This window comes from Pleurodeles waltl, chromosome 4_1, assembly GCF_031143425.1.
Source record: "Pleurodeles waltl isolate 20211129_DDA chromosome 4_1, aPleWal1.hap1.20221129, whole genome shotgun sequence".
In the NCBI taxonomy this organism is placed as follows: Eukaryota; Metazoa; Chordata; class Amphibia; order Caudata; family Salamandridae; genus Pleurodeles; species Pleurodeles waltl.
In genome coordinates this window covers 830,688,829-830,709,389 of record NC_090442.1, presented here as the reverse complement: position 1 = coordinate 830,709,389, position 20,561 = coordinate 830,688,829, and the positions used below count along the sequence as shown (strand labels likewise).

The window sequence follows — 20,561 nt, the reverse complement described above, 5'->3', positions numbered from 1 at the left end:
GCCCTGGCGGTCATGGACCGCCAGGGTCGGAATGACCCCCTAGATCGTGAATTGACCCTGTGCTTGAGACCATTGTAGTGAGAGACCCTGTTGTAGGGGTCTCATGTTTAGACGTGCATTGGGTACTACTGCTATGAACGATGCCATTATTCCAAGTAGTTTCATGATAAACCTTACTGTGTAAGTTTGATTGTATTGTAGCTGTGATATAAGATTGTGGAAAGCTTGAATTCTCTGTGGGTTTGAGTACGCTAATGCTGACTAGGTGTTCAGAATTGCTCCCAGATACAGTTGTATTTGCACTGGTTGGAGATTAGATTTTTGGTAATTGATTGTAAACCCTAGACTGTGTAGGGTGTTGGTTGTATATCATGTGTGCTGTAGACAGGTTTCAATGGTGCTGGCTTTTATGAGCCAGTCATCCAGATAGGGAAAGACATATATATGTTGTCTTCTGAGGTATGCCAATACTCCTGGTAATGTTTGCCTGCTATCACAAATCTTAGATTTTTGCAATGTGATGGATGTATGGTGATGTGGAAGTAAGCATCTTTTAGATCTAATTCTGTCATGCAGTCCTGTTTTTGTAGTAGGAGAACGACATCCTGAAGAGTGATCATGTGGAAGTGCTTTGAGAGGATATACTGATTGAGAGGTCTGAGATCCGGAATTGGTCTGAGAGTACCATCTTTTTTTGGTATAAAAGGAAGTATAGAGAATAGACTCCTTGAGCTATAGGTACCACTTCTATTGCACCGTTGAGTAGAAGTGATTGTACTTCTTATATTAATAGAAAGAGATTATCTTGAGTTAGTTTTTGTGAATGAGGTGGAATGATTGGTGGAGTGGAAGTGAGTTCTAGACAGTAACCATGTTAGATAATTGACATACCCCACTGATCTGTGGTGATGCTTTGCCATTGTGGATAGAAATTTACCAGTCTCCCCCCCCACAGGAAATGTGTGCTAAATGGGGATGGTGAGAAAGTCACTGTTTGTTTGATTGTGAGGAACCTCTAAATGTGGAGGGTTTACTTCTTCCTCTACTGTTGGACCCTCTATAGGAGCCTCTAAATGATCCTCTAGTGTAGAATTGTGAGGATTGTTTTTGACTGGCGGGTGTTTCCGTAGCTGATGGTTTCGAAACCACCTCAAAATGGTGGTCTACGAAAATTACCCCTGGTGGTTGTGGTATACAAAGCCCTCATGGCTTTGGCTGTTTCTGAATCTTTTTTTAAGTTTGTCTATTACTGTATCTACCTCAGGGCCAATATATGCTGCTTATCAAAAGGGCATGTTTACAACTGCCTGCTGTATCTGTATTGGAAACCTGAACATCTTAACCAGGCATGTCTCCTGATCTGGCTGCTGCATCAGCCACATCCATAGCAGATCTAATAGCAATGTGGGATATTACCTGCCCTTCATTAACTATTTGCTGTCCCCTCTTTTAGTGTTCTGGTGTTTTGGTGTTCTGGAGGGAGGTATTGTAACAGCTCCTCCATTTCGTCCCAGTGTGCTCTGTCGTATCTCGCCAAAAGAGCTTAAGTATTGGCTATTCTCCAGTGATTTGCGGCTTGTGAGGCCACCCTTTTTCCAGCTGCATCTCTTTTTCTGCTTTGTTTATCAGGAGGAGGGGCATCGCCTGTGGCCTGACTGTTGCCCTTTTTCTGGCTGCACCAAATACAATGGAATAAGGAGGTAGTTGAGCTCTTATAAACACAAGGTCTGAGGGTGCTGGTTTATATTTTCTGTCCACTCTATGAGCAATAATCCTAGCTTTAACAGGCTCTTGAAAGAGATCAGAAGCATGTCTGAGCATGCCAGGGAAAATAGGAAGACATTTGTATTGTTTATGCATTGATACCAATGTGTCAAAACAGAAAATCCTGCTCTATGTGCTCAGTGTGCATTTGCACATTATGGTAGGCTGCAGCTCTAGCCACTACTTCATTATATGCTGTAGTGTCTTCAGGTGGTGAGGGTCTGGGCAGGGTACACATGAGGGTCATTTGGTAAAACGTGATTTGAGTCATATGTATCCCATGGGTCTGTGTCCGGATGGTCATCACTAAGATCATCCCTATGTGGTGAGACTGAGCATGTCTGTGGTGATAATTGTGCCTCATCTGTGGGTGATGGTGGTGTGGAAGGAAGAACAGGAGAATGTGGTGGTAAAAGTTGTTTCTGCTTTGAAGCCTCTCCCTGCTGTTTTTGCTTAAATACCTTCCTTGAGGGAGGTACATCTTTTGAAGTACCTTTAAAAGTCAATTTCCTTTTAAAAGGAAAATTTAAAATTGGAGTGGAGGCAATTATTCTTCCTGTTTCCTTCTGAATAAGTATCTTTCTTTGTTTGGCATCCATTACCTCTATAATAGGTTGAATATCTGTTGATTCCTGGGTAGAAGTTGTTTCTATGCGACTCTGAAACTTTATGTTTTGGTCAAACCGAAAGTGTTGGCTCTGAAGATGATGTAATCTTTTTGGGCTCTGAAGATGTTGCTGATCTTTTAAGCTCCGAAGATGTGCTTTCAGATTTTCGGCTCGACTGAGAGACTGATATAGGAGTCTGTTTGATCGAAGCCGAGTGCACCTTGGTCTAAAATCTCGGTGCCGAACCCGAAGGTTGGTCATCCGGACTTTCTTTTAGAATCCAACCATGGTCCTAAGGCATTGGAGGATCGGCGACCAGTGCTGAAATCTTCTTAGTTGTTTTTGTGTGGTGTGATGGGGCAGATGTACTCACGTACTACGTCACAGGCATGTAGTGACTGTTGTCATCTTAATGTTCTACGGAGTCCAAGTCTTGGATGGAAAAGACTGCGCCTTGTCGAACTTCTTCTTGGGCATGTTCTTCGCCGAAGATGTCCGGTGTTTCTTCTGTGGATCTAGGCGCCATCTAGAGACGATGAGCTCTATGGTCCAGAAGAATCTTTTTTGATCGAAAAGATCTACAGGTGTCGCAGTTGTCCTCTTGATGGTCTGGAGATAGACCATTATTGCACACAGAATGCTGATCAGTGTACGGAAATTTAGCGTGACACAGAGGACAGAATCTAAACGGAGTCCGTTCCATCAGATTCACATTGAAGTAGGCCCCTAAAGGGCGTGGCCCTGGTAAAGACAAGAAATTCGACCCGGATGGTCTAAATCGGGTCAAGTATAGATGGAAACACGAACGAAAACAATACCAACGATATTATAGAAAGAATAGAATAAGTTCAGAATTACGGAACCGAGATTCACCGGATCGAGAGGAAACACGTCCAAACACGGTGGCGGAAAAAAAAACAATCTAACACAGGACTCAATGCCCATGCACACTATCACCGAGAGGAGTCACTCGATCTCGTGACTCAAAAAAGCTTCTTCAAAGAAAAACAACTTGTAACACTCTGAGCCAGACACTAGATCGCAATATATGCACAGCATGTGTATCTGCACCTACACATGGCATTGAACATATATATATATGTATATATATATATATATATATGCTGTTGGTCGCCAGTAGGTAGTTATAGTTAGAACCAAGTTTCCATTGAAAAAGCGTCTTTGACTAAATCTTTGGCGCCGTTTGACGAATCTTTACAAAATTTTCCCAAAAAAGTGTTCCAGAGAATTTTGTTGTACATGGGAGGTTTTGGGGTGATCTGACAAGCAGGGGCTGAGAAAAAAGGAGTGGGTAGTAAAAAAAAAAAAAAAAAAGTGCATTTCCCATTATAATTCCCATAGGGATTTTGAACACGGCTACAGCCCAAACTGCTGGACAGATTTACACCAAATTTGGCAGAAATGTAGCTCTTGGTGCAAAAGAAGCCTTTTTTCCTATATGGTGTAATCCGTTCTGTAGTTTTTGAGGTATTAAAAGAAAAAGAAATACAGATATCTAGAGGAGCGTAGGCTTCACCAATAATAACAAGCTCGTGGAGAGATGTGCAGAGCTCTGATTGGCTGCCAACCCTCCAAGCAGCAAGGCTTGGCAGCCATCTTGGAACTATGTTTCAGCCAAGTCCCCAAAAAAATATTTAAAAAAGAAAAGATAACGGGCCAGGGGAGGGACACCCTGACCTCTTAGCTCTGGTGCTGGGGTGCCAGGGCAAAAAAGTACTGTAAAAAAAATGTTTTTGCCACAAATTCATACAAACAAGCCTAGACTCCCATGATTGTCTGGAAAAGAGTCCCTGAGTGAGTCAGGTTTTATCCCCCCCCCAAAAAAAGTGGGGGGCACATGCGCCCTCCCCCCCTGACGCTCTGTGAGCCTTGGGACCACAAAAATCAGAGAAATTCAGCAGTTATAGTTAGAGGCATTTCAGGTAAATATACCTTCGGTCTAACGTAACTATAACTTGCACCCTCGCTACGTACTGCTAATTACCCAGATAATACAGCATTCATGACAACTTTTATAACATCAATAAAAATATCAATGAAACATAATAAGTGAAATTATTGAAGAGAAAACTGTGTATGGTGGAGGCAGGAGTTATAGTTACCTTAAGCCGTGAGTTATAGCTACTTGAAATAACTAACTATGACTGCTGAATTTCTCTGGTTTTGTGCAAATAAATTCAGAACCCAACTATAACGTTCCTATAACCTTTGGTTTTTTTAAGTGAATTTCTATGTTTTTTTTAAATTCTATTTCCTAATATACTTTTATATTAGATGTCTTAGTAAGGACCAGGTTTCCATAGGAAAAGCAGTTTTTGACTTGCCTATACTGCGAAAAGGGGTAAAAAAAAAAAAGCGTGTTTCCCATGTTAATTCCTATAGGAGTTTTGAACACGACTACAGCCTGAACCGTTGGACAGAATTACACCAAATTTGGCAGAAAGCTAGATTTTGTTCTGCAGATTGTGGTTTTTGTTATTTGCTGCAAATTCGTTCAGTAGTTTTTAAGATATTAAATGGAAAATACATTTGTATATCTAGGACTGCGAATCGCACCCACACACAGACCCACTCAGACACTCACCCACCCACCCACTCAGATACTCTATCTTCTGTTTTTGTACTAAACATTTTTAATTTACTATATAAAAAAAACCACAGAACATAGCAGATGTTGTAGGCAGATCATTTGAAGACAAATTATTAACACAGTATAATACACACTGTAAGGGCCACAGCATAGACCAACAAAAACATTTTAAGGCGTACTCCACCCAGACTGCCCAATTTAAATCTTACAGTCAAATATAGCACTCAACAGTCAAGCATTGTTACACTTGCTATTGTGAGGAATCTACATTTTCTTTTTCCTACCTTCCTGAATTTAATATGCTAGTTTTAATTTAGAAATTGAATAAAAAGGTGTTTAATAAAAGCCAATTCAGTGCTAGACGTTCAGCAAAAAGGTGGCTATATAAAAAGGCAGCAGCATTTACCTGTGATGCAGTCTTGAGTGGGCTTCAGTACAGGGCAATCTGGCTACAAAGGTGTTCTTGACTGACCCTCTGACAGTGATGAAATCCCTCTTAACAGACCCTCCCACCCTATGTCTGCATTGACTTCCTTTCATGCAATGAGCTTAACAGAAGATGCATGTCTTATTTATTGATTCTTTGTGAGAACAGTATTGAACATAATACGACTGACATTCTTTTAAGCAAAGGGGACAGCCGCTAGCATGTCCATGGCATAACTGACTAGGAATTCAATGATGTACTGTACAAAATCGAATGTAAATCTCTTCCGACAGCGGGCTTTCTGCTGATGCAGAATCCTCCATGTAGTCCATGGAAGACCTGCGGAAAAAATACTTAACTGGTAGACACAAAGGTAAATAATCATTGAAAGCCACAAATTCTGACCTTTCCAATGCGGGAGCAGTGGCATTTGTCAATAATTTCCTCCACCCGCCCCCCCCTTCACCAAACCAGCTCTTGGCTGTCCTACATGCACACAAGTTTTTCTCTTGCTTTATTTTTAGTTTTAGTTTCATATCAAAATGGCAGCCTCTCTGTGCATTACTCTGTAGTCAGTTAAGAAGGTTTTTACCTGCATGTGAACTGATTTTTTCCAAAGATTATTGTTGCATTAAAATCTATCAATATTATCAAACGAGTTAGATTTCCACTGCCACCCCAACATATTCATTTGCTGAATTTCTTAACCATTTATTCAGACCATTCGCTCTGCAGCGGTACAATTTTAAAAGTTCTTCCTACCTGTTACCATCTTCTCTGTTATGTTTAATTTTTACATTTAATGGTTTCTCCAAGACTTCACAATTTTTTTAATTTGATTCAAAGCATTGGAGATTATTAAAGTAACGATGTGAGGCAAGTCTCATATTATCCTTATGGTGTGCCTCAGGCTATATATGATCCCTCTGTTTAAGCACAGTGAATGGCTTTTTACTAAAGAAAATTGGTATGTTATTTAGTCATTTATTTTGAATGCGTTTTTAAAGACAAAACACTTTCAGGTCACTTAAAATGAAGATGATGGACACAGCTGAGGAAGTGAGATAGGGTAAATAAGAAAGAATCCCTTCAAAATAGTGTTCAGCAAACAAGGTACTGACACAGAGGCCCTCATTAGGAGTTTGGCGGTGGCCTCCGCTGCCTGCCAACTCATCCCACCACCTGCCCGCTAGTCCGGGCAGAACACCACCAGCCCTATTACAGGTTCACCGCAGGGCCGGCGGGCAGAAACAGCATTTCTGCCTACCAGCGCTCCGGTGAACATGGCCATCACATTGCAGCAGACTCGTAATTGAGCCAGTGGCGGTGTGGCATTCCACTGCCTGTAATTTGGGCAGAGGAATGCACGATGAGCCGGTGCATGGGGGCCCCTGCACTGCCCATGCCAAGTGCATGGGCAGTGCAGGGGCCCCCAGGGCCCCCCCGACATCCACATTGAAAGGCTGGCAGTATGAGGACTCGTAAGCCCCAGGGCAGTGCTGCTCACAGCACTGCCCTGGTGGATTACAACCGACGGGACCGCCAGGCTGCCGGCAGCCTGGTGGTGTCAGAGGTCCGACCGTGGCGGATCCGCCACGGTCATAATATGCCAGTCCCACCGCCAGTCCATTGGACCGCTAGTCCCGGAATGAGGGCCAGAGTGTGGAGCTTATCCATGAGATGGGAGGACCGAACTTCTAGTCATAGCCAGAACGAATGTGCATGAAGCGAAGTGATTTAGTTCTATTCTTAAGGGCTACATGGCATATAGCCTTTCAAATGAGCAATCTGCTTTCTAAAACCCTGTCCCTGGGAAACCGCACTTTACTGCTGAAAAAATGGTTCAATCTGCGGTTCAAACTGGGCAAGTAGAAAGTAGGTAAAGTATCATGGGCCCCTCGTCCAGACCTTGTACATGGGACATGCGCGAAAAGGACATGCATTATTCCAGGGTCGGCCTTAGAGTTTTTGCTGCCCTAGCCGAGAATGCCATGTGCACCCCTTAAACCTCTCCCTCACATCCATTCACACCATAACATTAACACAAGCAAATCTAGTGCCATTTTCATCTATCATAAACCACATGTATCGCTTTCATTCTTTATACTAGAGATTGTGAAAAGTGAAAACATTTTCAACAATATACTAAGTTATCTTAGTATTACATTTTAAAATTTTCGTTTTTCTCTGCCACTGAGTACATAAAACACAACGTTTGTTTTTTGTTTAAAAAAAAAAAAAAGGTACTGGTTTTGTGTTTTATGAGCGAGGAATAGGGCAGGAACCCATTATTAAAATACAAGCAATGCATTTTATATAGCGAGTGATGATATACTGAAGATAGCTATTGAGACTGGGACACGTGTGTCTCAATAACAACCTTCAGTGCGCCAATTACTTTACAATGTTCGTTAAGAAATAGACAACCTGGTAATCAAGATTGGGTGAAAAGGCTTCCATGTAAGAAAGGACTTTTTCGGCCCTGGTCTCTTGCCTTCCAATCCAATGCCTGGGTATGGCATTGTATTGGCCCTGCCCTGCAGAAAATAATCCTTTACAAATTAACCCAATACTACTACTACACAATTGGGAAAGATTGACCACAAGATGTGAGACTGAATTATTCTGAGGTGGTATCTGGAAGAGGCTGTAATGTTAGGACATGTAAATAGTCTTGTGACTGAAGTTTATTTCAGAGTTGCTTTTAAATATATGTTCTTTGGTAGAAACAACAATGCTCATAAAAGTTATACATAAATAAACGCGGAGCTGTCTGAACTACTCATGGGTCATATTTCTGCTCTGACTGCCAAAGCAAGATGTTAAACGGATGGAAACCCTGGAAGTAACCTCCGAGGTACGTACATTGCCTGAAGTTACTTTAAACACATTTCCATTGCAGACAAATCTGATGTGATTAGCAATAATAGAGAACCACTCTGCACCCATTAACAAATGTCTCCACAAGGTGAACCGAATCAGATGCAAAACTAATGTTCATTATAAGTTTAAAAACATGAACAAGAAAATACTGCATGGAGCCAACAGTAGAAAACCCTAACAATATTTTAACAACTACTGGTAATCCTTTTTTACAGAGGCTCAATGCGGGTTGAACAATTACATATCACAATTTTGGTAACTGTTTTGCCAACACGGAAAGATTTTTAACCTTTCACTGGATTGCATTTTTTAAGAAGTGTGTTTTTTCCAGTGAGTTTAACCTCCATTTTATTTCTGTTCTAAAACTGCTTTTGGTTTGCAAATCCAGGGAGAGTGGATAAGGAGCTTTGATGAGAAAATCAACACAGGAATGTCGTTTTGCACCCAACACAGAAAGTGATTATTTGTAACCTTTTGGATTACCTACATCACACTGACCTCAAACACTCTCCAGGGGTTTTCATATTGAACTAGGTAGTCATATAATGAAAATTGTTTGTTAACTTGTTCAGCTTAACATACAATTAAAATGCCTGGCAAAAATCTAAAACACCTCGACCTACCTGCAACATGGGAGGGATAATAGTCCACAGTTATTTGGCTAAACGACAGCTGCATTGCACCTCCTGTAATACGCCGGTTAAATCCTGTAAATATAAAGTGCATGAAACTGGTTTCGTTTACAATGGAGATGTAACAAGCGCCTCAATAGCAATGCATGGAGCACAGGAAACCACAGATAGCAAAGCATGACATTTTAAATTGAGTTTAAAAAGGCATAGCAAAACCTGTCTTTGTAGATAAAGGGATGACAATTTATGTGTGCAATTGTGTCCAAAACGAGATCCAAATTCGAATACAGACTATGTTCTTTTAGTTCTTAATTAAGAAATCATATCCATGGGTATTTGTTTTCTATAGGATAGCACTTCTTTACTGTACGCTTCTTAGATAAAATAAAAAGAATCTGACCATTAATGACTAGGACTCCATTCATAAAACTGTATAACTGATCTGAAATATATGCATGCCCTTCAATTTCAAGTTAATTCATTCCAGCACTATGTACACAGGATTGGCTCAGGTTCTTGGAAATGAGCCTCTATCATATAACTACCTCCTAATCGATTTTAGAAATAGAAAATACAGCACCATAAAGTTCAGAAACACCCCAGGAGAATATATTCAAATAAGTCTGATGGTCAGAATGTTTCTTCCAGTTTACCCATGTTAAGCCGGACCACAATATTAGATCATCAAGATGAATGGAAGAAGATATTCTCAGGGATCATGCATGCCAAAACGGTGCTTTTAAAATTGTGGCTGAGCAAGAGATTGAAGCAGTAGCAAATTATCAGGGAGATATAAAAAAACTGGGAAAATCAAATTTTGGGAGTGTTAAGAAAATTATGGCCTCTGCTTCTCCAATAATCTCTTGAAGCTAAAAAAGAAAGTGACAAAGGCGCATACGGTAACCTCAGTAGTGGTATGTGAGACACAACGGCTTCATTAACATGCAAACCAAGAGGGACTAGGACATGACTCAGGAGATAGGCAGGATATCTGGCCTTTTGTCTATATTACCCAAAGTCTGTCAGTGCATGGGAAAACTTCACCATTCCCCCAACTGCAGTTCCAGGCAGTAAAGTAGGCCACTACTGGAACATTTCATGGCTATCTCTGTGATGGCAGGTTCACTATTTCAGGGTAAAGCAATGCCTTTACCGAAGTCAACATAGTCAGGTGTCACTGAATGTGCAAATGTTCCAATGCTGCAGCCAAACTGGGGAAACAAAGATAAGGGCACTCTGCTGATCACTTATTTGGGCACAGTGCAAGAATGGGCTGAGTCCACTGCCACTCAGTACAACAATGAAGCATCTGAGATAGACAGAGTTGTTGTGAGCTGCCTCTGATTCTGTCCCTTCTCCAATGTAGACCTATCCCAAACACCCTAGATGTCCTGTGAATATCTCCTACAAACTAAGCGTTCTCTATCTCCGAATTCCCTGCCAATCACAAGCTCCCACAAAGATTACAGTGTAGCAAACTCAAGTCAAACACATGGCAGCTGTGGCAGGAGAGCAGGAAAATTGAAATCAATCATCCTTTCTCTCTTTCAAGGGCTGGATGCCCCTTAAATGTTGGTGTGTTTTTGCCTATCCTTATTTAAAGGCAAACCGCACTGGAGGCAACTTTAACAATTCATTCAATACTGACTTTTGCAGACTAAGAGCATTCAGCAGCGCTTTGTCCATCTGCACCATTTTGGATACCATGAGCATCAAGGTTGCCTGAGAGCCCAGAATTAAATCTGTGTGGCATTCCTGTAAAACCAAGTGTGCCTACTCCTAACCTTTTAAGTAACAAATGCATGGTTTTGTGTTGGCAAACACTTTGACTTGTCAACCTTGAAATAAAAGATAGCAGCTCCGCTTCAGCAAACTGATGTGCTATATCGTCTCATCTCGGGGCTACAAGGCATACAAGTGATGCACCCCTTTATAGGGTAACCTTTGGTCAAAATTGATGGATTAGTTCACACCCTGCAGGAGGTTAACCTGCACAGACCATCATGGTAATTCCACTGAAATGTGAGCTGAGACCAAGACCACAGCTGACAAGGGATACCTAAACTGGTTTCATTGTACCCCAGCACCCACTGATCTTAATTCTAACTGAAATCTTTTTTGAAAGTAAAGTGCACATGTCCTGGACCACTGGTTCTCAGCCAGTTTATTGGCCCTGTCATCACTTTTTCACCAATTTTAACCAACTGATCCATTCCTGGGGATGGGCCTGCAGGTGAGGTCAACCCCAGTTTCACCTAATTGAGCTTGCTAATCTCAGGAATTCCAATCAATATTAGACTGTTGCTAAAGATGCTTTGAAATACAAAGGCTACGGGTTCAAATGGAAGGCTGAGTTCAAAATGTGGTGCTGGTGAGAATCTCCTAGGTGGAAGCCATGCTGCTGTCACACTGGGCAGCCATGGTAGGAGAGCAGAAAAACTGAAATCAAGGATACATTTGGGGCCCAGAAGAAATGTACATAAAGAAGAAGAAGAACTCTGATTGGCTGTGGCATTCTTCAATTGCATGTGAATACAACAAAAAACATGTCACACCAGTTTATGTAATATTACTGTAGAAAGCCAAATACAGTCTAAAATTCCAACTGAAATTATAAAAAGATTTTTCACCTTTTTCTGTGGAATGAATGTCATCACATATGTGCAGGTCCAAATGAGAAATTAGTAAATGATGTGATGTTTCTTTTACATCAAATTGATAGAAGAGCTTTGCAATTGCATCATTCTGTTCAGGTGTTGCCGATGTCTGATGGGGCTTAACTTGCTGAGAGCTCACTGCTGGAGTGGACGTCTACAAGACATAGTACCACATGTAGAGGTGCATTTGTAATTACTCAAAGGTCTTAGAAAAACAATAACAATCTTTCTTGTACATGAAAAGTACAAGGAGATGTAAGGGAATTTCAAGAATTAAATACAATAACAATAATACAAACATGTGCATGTATTTACATTACAATTACTAAAAGGTCAAATTAAATCAGTCATAAACCAATTTAAATCAAACCTAACTGGAGCTGGTCAGAAGCAATCATATAAAAAGCCTTAATACAATTATTTACAAAAATTAATAATCAAAACGGTGTCTACTCAAGTTGGTTTTGATATCAAACCAATTGGCTGCATAGTTTCAGAACCACATAAAGAAACATGACCAACAAGCAAACCAGCTGCATGTATGTCTTTCTACTCAGGCAGTAAAAAACTGCTTTGGCCATGTTCACACTCCAAACAGGGCCCGGGTAGATTTGATACAATGCATTCCTCAAAAGAAAGCTTGGGACATAGGCAAAGAATATGTTGTAATGTCTGAGTCTTAAAACTAGAGAAGCAGCACACCCCTCTTGCTGTCTATTAAAGGACCCCAATCAACAAAGAGAAGCAGGAGAAATATTAGCCATACAAATTTGTGTCAGACTGGAGTCACTATTGGCTGCTGTAAAAGTCTGTATAACCCAAATTCACAAGTGGTAACTACATTCTTGAAATTTTTCCTTACTGTGCAATCATGCCGGTCTGATTACAAGCTTTAAAGATGAAGCTTCATGTTTACCATTCAAAACGAACAGTAAGTTTCCACTCTCTAATGACTTTCTGGTTTTCCAAAGCACTAGCTAAACAATTTGACCATGGATATCAAATACTATGATTTGATCAATCTGAAAATGTAGGTATTTTGTCAATGTATTATTTTAGCAAAATGCCAATTTCTCTTTTCTCATTAAAAATGTCTATGTTATATCAAAATGCTGCATGATATGTGGAACACAAGTGCATGCATGCGTGTATATAACTGTCCATGCATTACCTGTACAGTGCAAGCCTAGCTCAAGTGAAATGAAGCACTGAAAAAGGCATGGGTTCAAAGGCACTGGAAATTTTCATAACCTGGGTGTTTAACACACATTGTCAAGATACATAATTTTTTATTTTAATGTAAAATCAAAAAACCGAGCTGTGTACCTGGATATGTTCTGAGGCCATGCTCTTTCTCTGTTCTGCAGATTTCTCTATTGCTTCACTAAGAGACTTTGCGTATTGCACCATAGCCTTCAACTGGGAATCGGTTAAGACCCACAGCAAGTCATCCAGTATCAATATTAATTTTGATGCAACCACATTGCAGTCCTTCAACTGTTGAATAAATATAAATGTTGTTTAGGAAATTGCCACAAAACACAAGCAAAAACATTTGGCACACTTAGCTATTTGAGACTTATGCACATTAGAGGTTAGGTATTAAAACACTTTAGGATGTATGTCACAGGACTATTATTATTCTTGCAAACATTAGTACAGGCATTCAGAAGTAATCAAATTTCAGAGGAGCCAGAACATTTGTGTGGTTTCAATTCCTCAGCGTTTTAAGATTTCTTCTACAATTGGCCCCCCGGTGAGAAGGGAACTGATAATTGTTGCAGACACAATGAACTAAAGAAGGACAATGAATGTCGCAAGGCAAGGCAACAGTGAATATCAAAGGTTGTACGAGTCAAAGGTCAGCAAACTGCTTTGGTCAGATAATTAGGGAATAATGCCTAAAACATGGGTATAAAATGTACACATGGAACAAGCAGGCATTCATTAGTGTTATTTTTGGTCTCATACAGATTTCAGATCTAAAGAAAGGTTTATCTTTAATTTGTGGTCTTCAACTCTTTTTACAGTCAAAAAATATTAACAGTATCGCTAGGAAAATGGGAAAAACATAACTTGAGTGGTCAGCAGTGCTTAATTTGTCAAAGAATAAGTGTTGGGCCTAATATTTTCTCAGAAGCCAACAGTGCCGCTACTCAATCTCAGGTTGCGGAGTTGCAGGGATGTTTAGTCTTAATTTTACCTCATGCCTCTTTCATCCACCAACATACTATTTGTGCCACTTTTTCTCATTCCTGCAGTTTCTTGATCATCCCTGTTTTTTTCCTGTTACAATTTTTCTATCCTTGTCTTTCTCCTTCTGCCCCCACTTTGCTGCCTTTTTCCTCTTTTTTTCTGGGTCAGAGTCTGATGAAAAAAAGATAAGCAGAAGTTCCCAAAAAAAGAGTGATGGTGGTCCCATCGGCTCAAATTAAGCACTGATGGTCGACTTACAAGGATCAGAATGGGGAGAAGGGATGTGAATTCTGCATGACTCAAATTTTGGGGAATTTTCCATTACCAATAAATGCAACTACACTTGGTCTGTCAGAGGGATTCCTACGTTTCTACAACATAATAAAAGGGCCTAGCAATTACAGCTCAGTGGCTACTGAAGCCAAAAGACAATAATATTTCCCTGGTGGAGTCCTTCCCAAACACAACACTTAACATGAGTGTACAAGAACTACTTTCTGCTTTGATTGTGATGCACTTCCCACTCAGAGTTCTAGGAACATTTACAGAAGATCACACAGAGATGAGCAAACTAAAACCCACCTAAGGGCTTAAGGGGTTAGTGGTGGGCTGTTGTCAAATAACCATTGAGTGGATTTGGTAAAATACAAATTTCATGGCAGCTGAGGAATATGCCCAATCCACGGTTATTCAATGGGGTACTTCTGAACAAAAAGGAGCTTCTCTACTTGACACTGTTATTCAAGAACACAAAAAATGTTTAGAAACCACACTGAAAAAGAGAAATAGTTACTGAAATTAGGGAGCACTTTTTACATTCACGGACAACATTTGGCATTTGTAATCAGTCACAGTTTGTTATTAGGATCTGTGTCTTTGTAAGGTATCAGGCCTACTTGCCCATTCAGTCAAATACTGCACTTTTCGTTGTATTCTCAGGAGGCAGGATTTTCCAATCACTGCTTGTTGCAAGATAATTTACTGAAATCCCACTCCAGTTATGGATTTTTTTAAAACAAATTTTACAAAATACATTGTATGAAGAAGAACAGATTGTGTATGTTAACTACCAATAGAATGCACATCTCTTTCATGGCTGGATTTATGATTATTCTTCACCATTTCATCAAACCTAACCAAAAAACTAGAACCTCTGAAAACAAACCTAATATATCCATTTAATAATTAGAATGTCCAATGAATCTTTCAGTGCTTTGTTCACATAAAATTTCAGTTCAAGAAATACAACCCTTATTGAGGTCTGTATCTGCCTGATTTGAGAGTGACCATGATTCACATATACCAATTAAATCAGATTGCATTGCCTAAGTGTTTTTGTTTATGCATTTCCTTAAGTATATGTTGCCTAGTTCATTACAAATTATTCATATATACGCTATTGGTTACTACCTTCAATGTGCGATTTTGCTGGCGTTCTAAGTAGTTACTCTAATTTTATGAATTTTAAGATGTAAAACAGATAATCCCCAGTTAATTTATAATATACAGCAAATGAGAAAACTCTCAAAGATTTTAATATCTTGACTTAGTAGTGATGAGTAATTCAGCAAATGTGTAAAACATCACTGAAGGCAACACATACAACTACCACATATGAGACATTTGACTAGAAATTCATTAAAAAACAGACCTCATAGAGCAAAAGGGAAAGATGAAAAATAAAAGTAAACCTCTAACAGTCATTTTCGGCAGGATATAACATTTCATACATTATGACCCAACTTGTAACTGTATGAACAACAGTCTCTCACCTTGTGACAACTTTTAACTTTATAAGAACCCCAAGGTCATGGGTTGACTATGGTCCCTCATTTATTAACAACTTAAACTCTTGTAGGAGCAGGTCCATCATATGAGTACAGACAAATTAAAATTCCAGTGTTGTGAAGTTATTTCATTAGCAATAGGTTTAAAATCGTGCCAACAGGAAAATTGTATATTTAATATACATTTTACAATAAAAAACGAGAGAAGGAATTACCTATATATTAATATATATATACTTTGTAATACAATTTTTGCTTTTCAAACGTATAGTGACATTTAACATGAAAGAATTAAATATGATGTGCAATGATTTTTATCAATACTTGACTGGGATTTTTTTTGCTAATAGCCCTGTGCTGCACAGTTCATTACTAGTAACCTTGGTCCAACCCAGGTCTGACGTGCATTTCCTCTACTACTTCTGTTGCACCCAAGTTCTCTTTTATTTAAGTCACTCATTTTTTACTACACTGCTGTGCTACACTGCTTTGGAGGTAGGTCTGCACTATATAAACACATCCAGACATACACCCTGATAAGAAAAATAAGCATTTGTAGTAGTAGATCTATAAAAAGAAATATCTCATGCTGCCTTCAGTGTAAAGGCCACAGACACCAGTGCGTAACATAATTCTGGGTACTATGCCAGCAAATGAATCTACTTTTGGACACTAATATACACACTCACTACCAAATTTCTAATTACCTGACAAATTACTAAACAGAGCTATATTAGTGTATTTTGGAAAGCCAGTCCATCTAGAAACATTCAATCTGACAGGTGCCTGGTAAAAATCAGAGCAAGCTTTACTTAAAAACCCACATAAAACGACCAAACAATACACCCCAACTACACATTTAAATGCAGAATCTAGAAAGAGGTGGTGACCCTCTATTTAGTTTATTGTCCCTGTTTGAAACTGCAAAGTATGCTAACAATTTAGAAGAAGGTATTTAAACTTTTACTGGATGCCCACATGTGGCAGCACTCACTTAAGACAGTAGTTTCTCTTGACTGAAGCTGAGTCATCTTTAGGTCTGGCGTTTGCCAATACTAAACATCTGACAAAAATAATAAAATCGTGATCCACAGTCTAAAAATTCACAATATTAAGGGACAGCAGATTAATCTGTGTGGCCATTTCAAACAGTTACTAAGGGCCTGATTACGAGTGCGGTGGTCCTTGGACCGCCACACTCGCAGTGGCTGTCGGATCGCCGCGGTTGTGGCGGTATGACCGCCACATAACGAGGTCTACCGCCATCGCCACTGGGATCTTCGGTCCCGACAGGCTGATGGTGGTGGAGGTCAGAATCAGCCAGGGCGGCACTGAAGTCAGCACCACCCTGCTAATTACGACCTGGTTCTCTCCAGCCTTTTCATGGAGGTCGAACCGCCATGAAAAGGCTGGCAGAGAAAAGGTGCAAGGAGGCAACAGAGGGGCCCATGCACTTGGCATTGGCAGTTCTGCAGACAGTGAGCACTACAAGGGTGCTGGTGCCCCCTGCGGTTGGCAGCATTGCCGCCAGCTCGATTACGAGCTGCTGACAAAGCTGCTGCCACTTTGCCGCTGGGCTGACAGGCGCAAACCCAGTAGGTAAAGTTGTAATGGGCTTGGCAGGGAGGAACTCAGTATGGCAGCAGCCTTCCCATCGGAAGTTCGGCCGATGGGTCATCCCGTCCGCTAAACTCAAAATAAAGCCTTTAGTCTAAGAAGGTGGGCTTATGCTAATCAAATCCCAAAGAATAGGATACCTGCTGACATTCTATAAACACACTGTTATAATAAAAATTTAATTATTACCCTTCTTTTAAGTGTTATTCTTATTTTTGACTGGTTGGTAATCAATCGGACAGGAGCACTCATTATTTCATGATCACAGCTCTGGATAGCATCTGCTTCTATTCGGATCATCTGCCAAGTTATCTCCTTAAATGTCAATACCTTTGAACAGAAAATAATTATTATGTTTCATTATTTACATATCCTTCGAAAGAAAGAACAATATTAATTTTGAAGCAAAGAAAATGGGAAAAATAGTTTAAAACAAGTAGTGGCAAAGAAAATAAGTCCATTCCTGACAAGCGTGCAATGTTAAATTTATTTATTTATGCACAAACATGCAAAAAAGGCATGAATATAAAAATAAAGGAATGGCCCAGCAGCCCAGCTCTGGCACTCTAGACACCTTTCAGACAGATGTGTGCAAGTTACCAGGCAAAATGCTGTCACTCATACAGCAAGACAACCAATGAATGAAGCAGGCTGGACAACTAACCGACAGTGTGTGACTGATGGTGTGGAGCACCTCCACTTACAACGTTCTGCCAAATCTTCTGTTAAACCCCACCATATTTACAAAGTACAAACACCTGAACACGTGTCCATCAGGTCCAAGCGCCTCAAGACACCTACTGGGGACAAGCAGCGAACCATGAAATAAATCTATACCCTACATAAGACTCTTTGAACATCAGTCACACAAGAACCCATATCGTTCTTGCTGCATTCAGTCTGTAGATGAAGAAATTGTGTTAGGTCTATGGAGCATCTTGAACTGCAGGACAGAGGGAACTGACTCTGTACTCATGCTCTGGCTGCACCCTTTTACATACCACCCTTTTCTTTTCTAAGTTCCTGTGCACCCCTGGTCCCGAAACAGAGTTGACATGAATACAACTAACCTCTAACCCAAGTCTTGTTTAAATTCCCCCAGCAAACCTGCAACTACTACATCCAAGAACCACTCAACACAGTTAAATCTATTTATGACATACAATATATTCCTATACACAATGCAGCATACCAGAATAAAAAATGTTTGTCTTTAAACCATGCCATTTTCTCAATCTTAAATCCTGAACTCCTACGCAATAACTAAGCTAAGAATGTGAGCGCTATTCCTTTGGACGGAATGCTGAACAATGCAAACACTCACCCCCAGTCACAGATCAGGATTTAATCCATCGTTCTTTTGCTCACCATGCCACCCCAGTTTGGACCCAGCCATATGCAAATCAGTCTTGACCCTGTTCCTCATGGGAACAGTCCAGCCCAAACTGCCAAGCCAGGTCCTCCCTGGATCGGAAACAAGCATCCTGGGGCCGGTTTCAGGGTTTCGCCCCTCATCAGCCAGGCTAGCTTGAATCCAGTGGCACAGTGAGCACGGGACCCACGTCTGGGCATACCCTTCCCACTTAGGGCAACTTTAGCAACACAAAAGGATGATGGACGGAGTGCTGAACAATGTAAACACTTACCCCCAGTCACAGATCTGGGTTTAATCCATTGTTCTTTTGCTCACCATGCCACCCCAGTTTGGACCCAGCCATATGCAAATCAGTCTTGACCCTGTTCCTCATGGGAAAAGTCCAGCCCGAACTGCCAAACCAGGTCCTCCCTGGACCGGAAACAAGCATCCTGGGACCGGTTTCAGGGTTTCACCCCTCATCAGCCAGGCTAGCTTGAATCCAGTGGCACAGTGAGCACGGGACCCACGTCTGGGCATACCCTTCCCACTTAGGGCAACTTTAGCAACACAAAAGGATGATGGACGGAGTGCTGAACAATGCAAACACTCACCCCCAGTCACAGATCTGGGTTTAATCCATCGTTCTTTTGCTCACCATGCAACCCCAGTTTGGACCCAGCCATATGCAAATCAGTCTTGCCCCTATTCCTCATGGGAACAGTCCAGCCCGAACTGCCAAGCCAGGTCCTCCCTGGATCGGAAACAAGCATCCTGGGACCGGTTTCAGGGTTTCGCCCCTCATCAGCCAGGCTAGCTTGAATCCAGTGGCACAGTGAGCACGGGACCCACGTCTGGGCATACCCTTCCCCCTTAGTGCAACTTTAGCAACACAAAAGGATGATGGACGGAGTGCTGAACAATGCAAACACTCACCCCCAGTCACAGATCTGGGTTTAATCCATCGTTCTTTTGCTCACCATGCCACCCTAGTTTGGACCCAGCCATATGCGCTATTCCTTGTCATCGAATAATCTTGAGAATAATCAGCTTTTTGATACCCAGGCTTAACACTACTAAAAGGAATAAAATTGGTTCTAAACATACAGTACAATGTGTCAGAATTAACCAATCACCTTCACTAACCCAAGACTCAACTACCGCCCTTCGAACAAGGAATTTTTAGTTCTTCAACAAATGTTAAAATGGCTGACAGATGGAACTTAATTTGAGAAATGGGAACTTGGGGGGGTGAGAGTTAGGCTCACTGTACTCCATTACAGAAAACACAAAGTTGCACACATTACACTTCAGACAAAATAGATTTACCTCTCCGCGCTGAGGATGTTGTATTCGTGTGAATCGGAGATCACCGTGTTGCCAATTAGCATTCACACTGTATATTCTCAGCTGGGAAAGTTCAAATGAGGCATTGAAGGCTTTTGCACGAATCCGGATAATTATTGAATTAACAGAAAGAGAAATTCCTTCCACTACTTTTTCAGCAAAGCCATATTCACTAGGAAAAGAATGCAGAGTTTTAATTAAAGGCAAATGATCCTAATGGTAATAGCTTAATAAGGGTAATAGTTTTGAAGAAATTTAACTGAAACGTAGATCAATGTCTTTCATGTTCATTTGTTAAAAAAATAAAAACTGCATTTCCGTTCTAGATGTATAGAAGACCTTGTGAATCACAACCTTAAGTCCCATCACCATGTTACATGATGATACATAATGAATATATCAACTACATTCTACCCAAACTATGAATAAGGTAACAAGATCCTGAACTTGTCCATGAAAAAGTTTTTTTTTAAAAAAAGCCATAGATGTCCAACCAGAAAGTGGACCTCTGGGGAAGAAGAGTGCAGAAAAATAAATGGGACTCATAGGGCTTGATTACAACCTTGGTGGATAGCATACTCCATCACAAACGTGACTGATATCCTGCCCGCCGTTTTACAGTTCCATAGGATATAATGGAACTTGTAATACGACGGGTGGGATATCCGTCACGTTTGT

General features: G+C 40.6%; 1 protein-coding gene across 1 annotated transcript in view; it reads right to left on the bottom strand.

Moving 5' to 3' along the window:
• BLTP3B (bridge-like lipid transfer protein family member 3B) overlaps nucleotides 1-20,561 on the bottom strand; it is a 220,442-nt gene that overhangs the window by 133,216 nt on the left and 66,665 nt on the right. The window contains exons 5-9 of the mRNA XM_069229568.1: nucleotides 19,866-20,055; nucleotides 17,372-17,512; nucleotides 12,909-13,079; nucleotides 11,556-11,736; nucleotides 8,917-9,000 (exon numbers count right to left, since the gene is read on the bottom strand). Of these exons, the coding sequence (XP_069085669.1) occupies nucleotides 8,917-9,000; nucleotides 11,556-11,736; nucleotides 12,909-13,079; nucleotides 17,372-17,512; nucleotides 19,866-20,055 (767 nt within the window). The remainder of the gene's footprint in view (nucleotides 1-8,916; nucleotides 9,001-11,555; nucleotides 11,737-12,908; nucleotides 13,080-17,371; nucleotides 17,513-19,865; nucleotides 20,056-20,561) is intronic.